General features: G+C 38.4%; 1 protein-coding gene across 1 annotated transcript in view; it reads right to left on the bottom strand.

The window, feature by feature from the left end:
• Window positions 1-590, bottom strand: part of Cad96Ca (tyrosine kinase receptor Cad96Ca) — a 25,653-nt gene extending 25,063 nt beyond the window's left edge. The window contains exon 1 of the mRNA XM_043027149.2: window positions 396-590. Coding sequence (XP_042883083.2) covers window positions 396-447 — 52 coding nt within the window. The 5' untranslated portion in view covers window positions 448-590. The remainder of the gene's footprint in view (window positions 1-395) is intronic.
• Window positions 591-844: the final 254 nt, after the last annotated feature.

Here is an 844-nt window from a genome sequence, read left to right as displayed (position 1 = left end):
TCATTACCTGAAGAACCACTAATATCCTTGAACAAACCAAACTGCGAAGGATATGATGAGTCCGCGGCTGTGTGATAGGATAGCTACTTCAGCTGGCGTTGAAATTTCCAAGAATTCCCGTTAAAATAGTTGGCCCATATTATATTTTTCATTTCGATTTTCTCCTTATTTCTGGTCATCTAATTTATTTCTTTGGACGAACTCAGTCAGTGATGTTATGTTTTATCGCTATGTATTTTTTTCCGAGCGTTATTATTTACGGTTACGTTGTAAATCGGAATTTTCAGACAAGAATTCGGAAATCGCCTCTTGTTGGTGGAATTTTTACATATTATTCATCACAAAGGAAATATCTAAAACCTTAAAAATATAAAAGAAAAGAAGTGTTAGCTTACCTCCACACTGTAATAGTACAGACACTAAAATCCATAGGGCGTAAACATTCATCTTGGATCGAGACGCTGAAGGAATTCCCAAATTAGAACAACCGATGTTTTTACCACAACTGACTTCCTTGTGTCGAACACGAGACTATAAGCCATTTCCAAAATCTCTCTTCCTTCACATCGCACACGCATACACAGTCTGCAGGAATATAAAACCAATAAATATCTACTGGAAACACAAGAACAGACACAAAGCACTCACTAAGAATCCTTCCCACGCTTTCGTGGCACTTACAAGAGTTGTGTCACTGGGCCATGCTTAGTCACAGCTCTTCTGTTAGCTACGGTCTCCGTGTACCTTTGCCATTATGCACTGATTCCGGGGTATGCTTTTACACCTATAGTATGGGACACTTATAAAGTAACTGTTATTCTCCTATTTTACACTCCGTAGAAAC

Source organism: Penaeus japonicus, unplaced genomic scaffold (genome assembly GCF_977035675.1).
Source record: "Penaeus japonicus unplaced genomic scaffold, GWHDUDI00000001_assembly GWHDUDI00000003, whole genome shotgun sequence".
Taxonomy (NCBI): Eukaryota; Metazoa; Arthropoda; class Malacostraca; order Decapoda; family Penaeidae; genus Penaeus; species Penaeus japonicus.
This window is presented reverse-complemented; position numbering and strand designations above follow the sequence as displayed.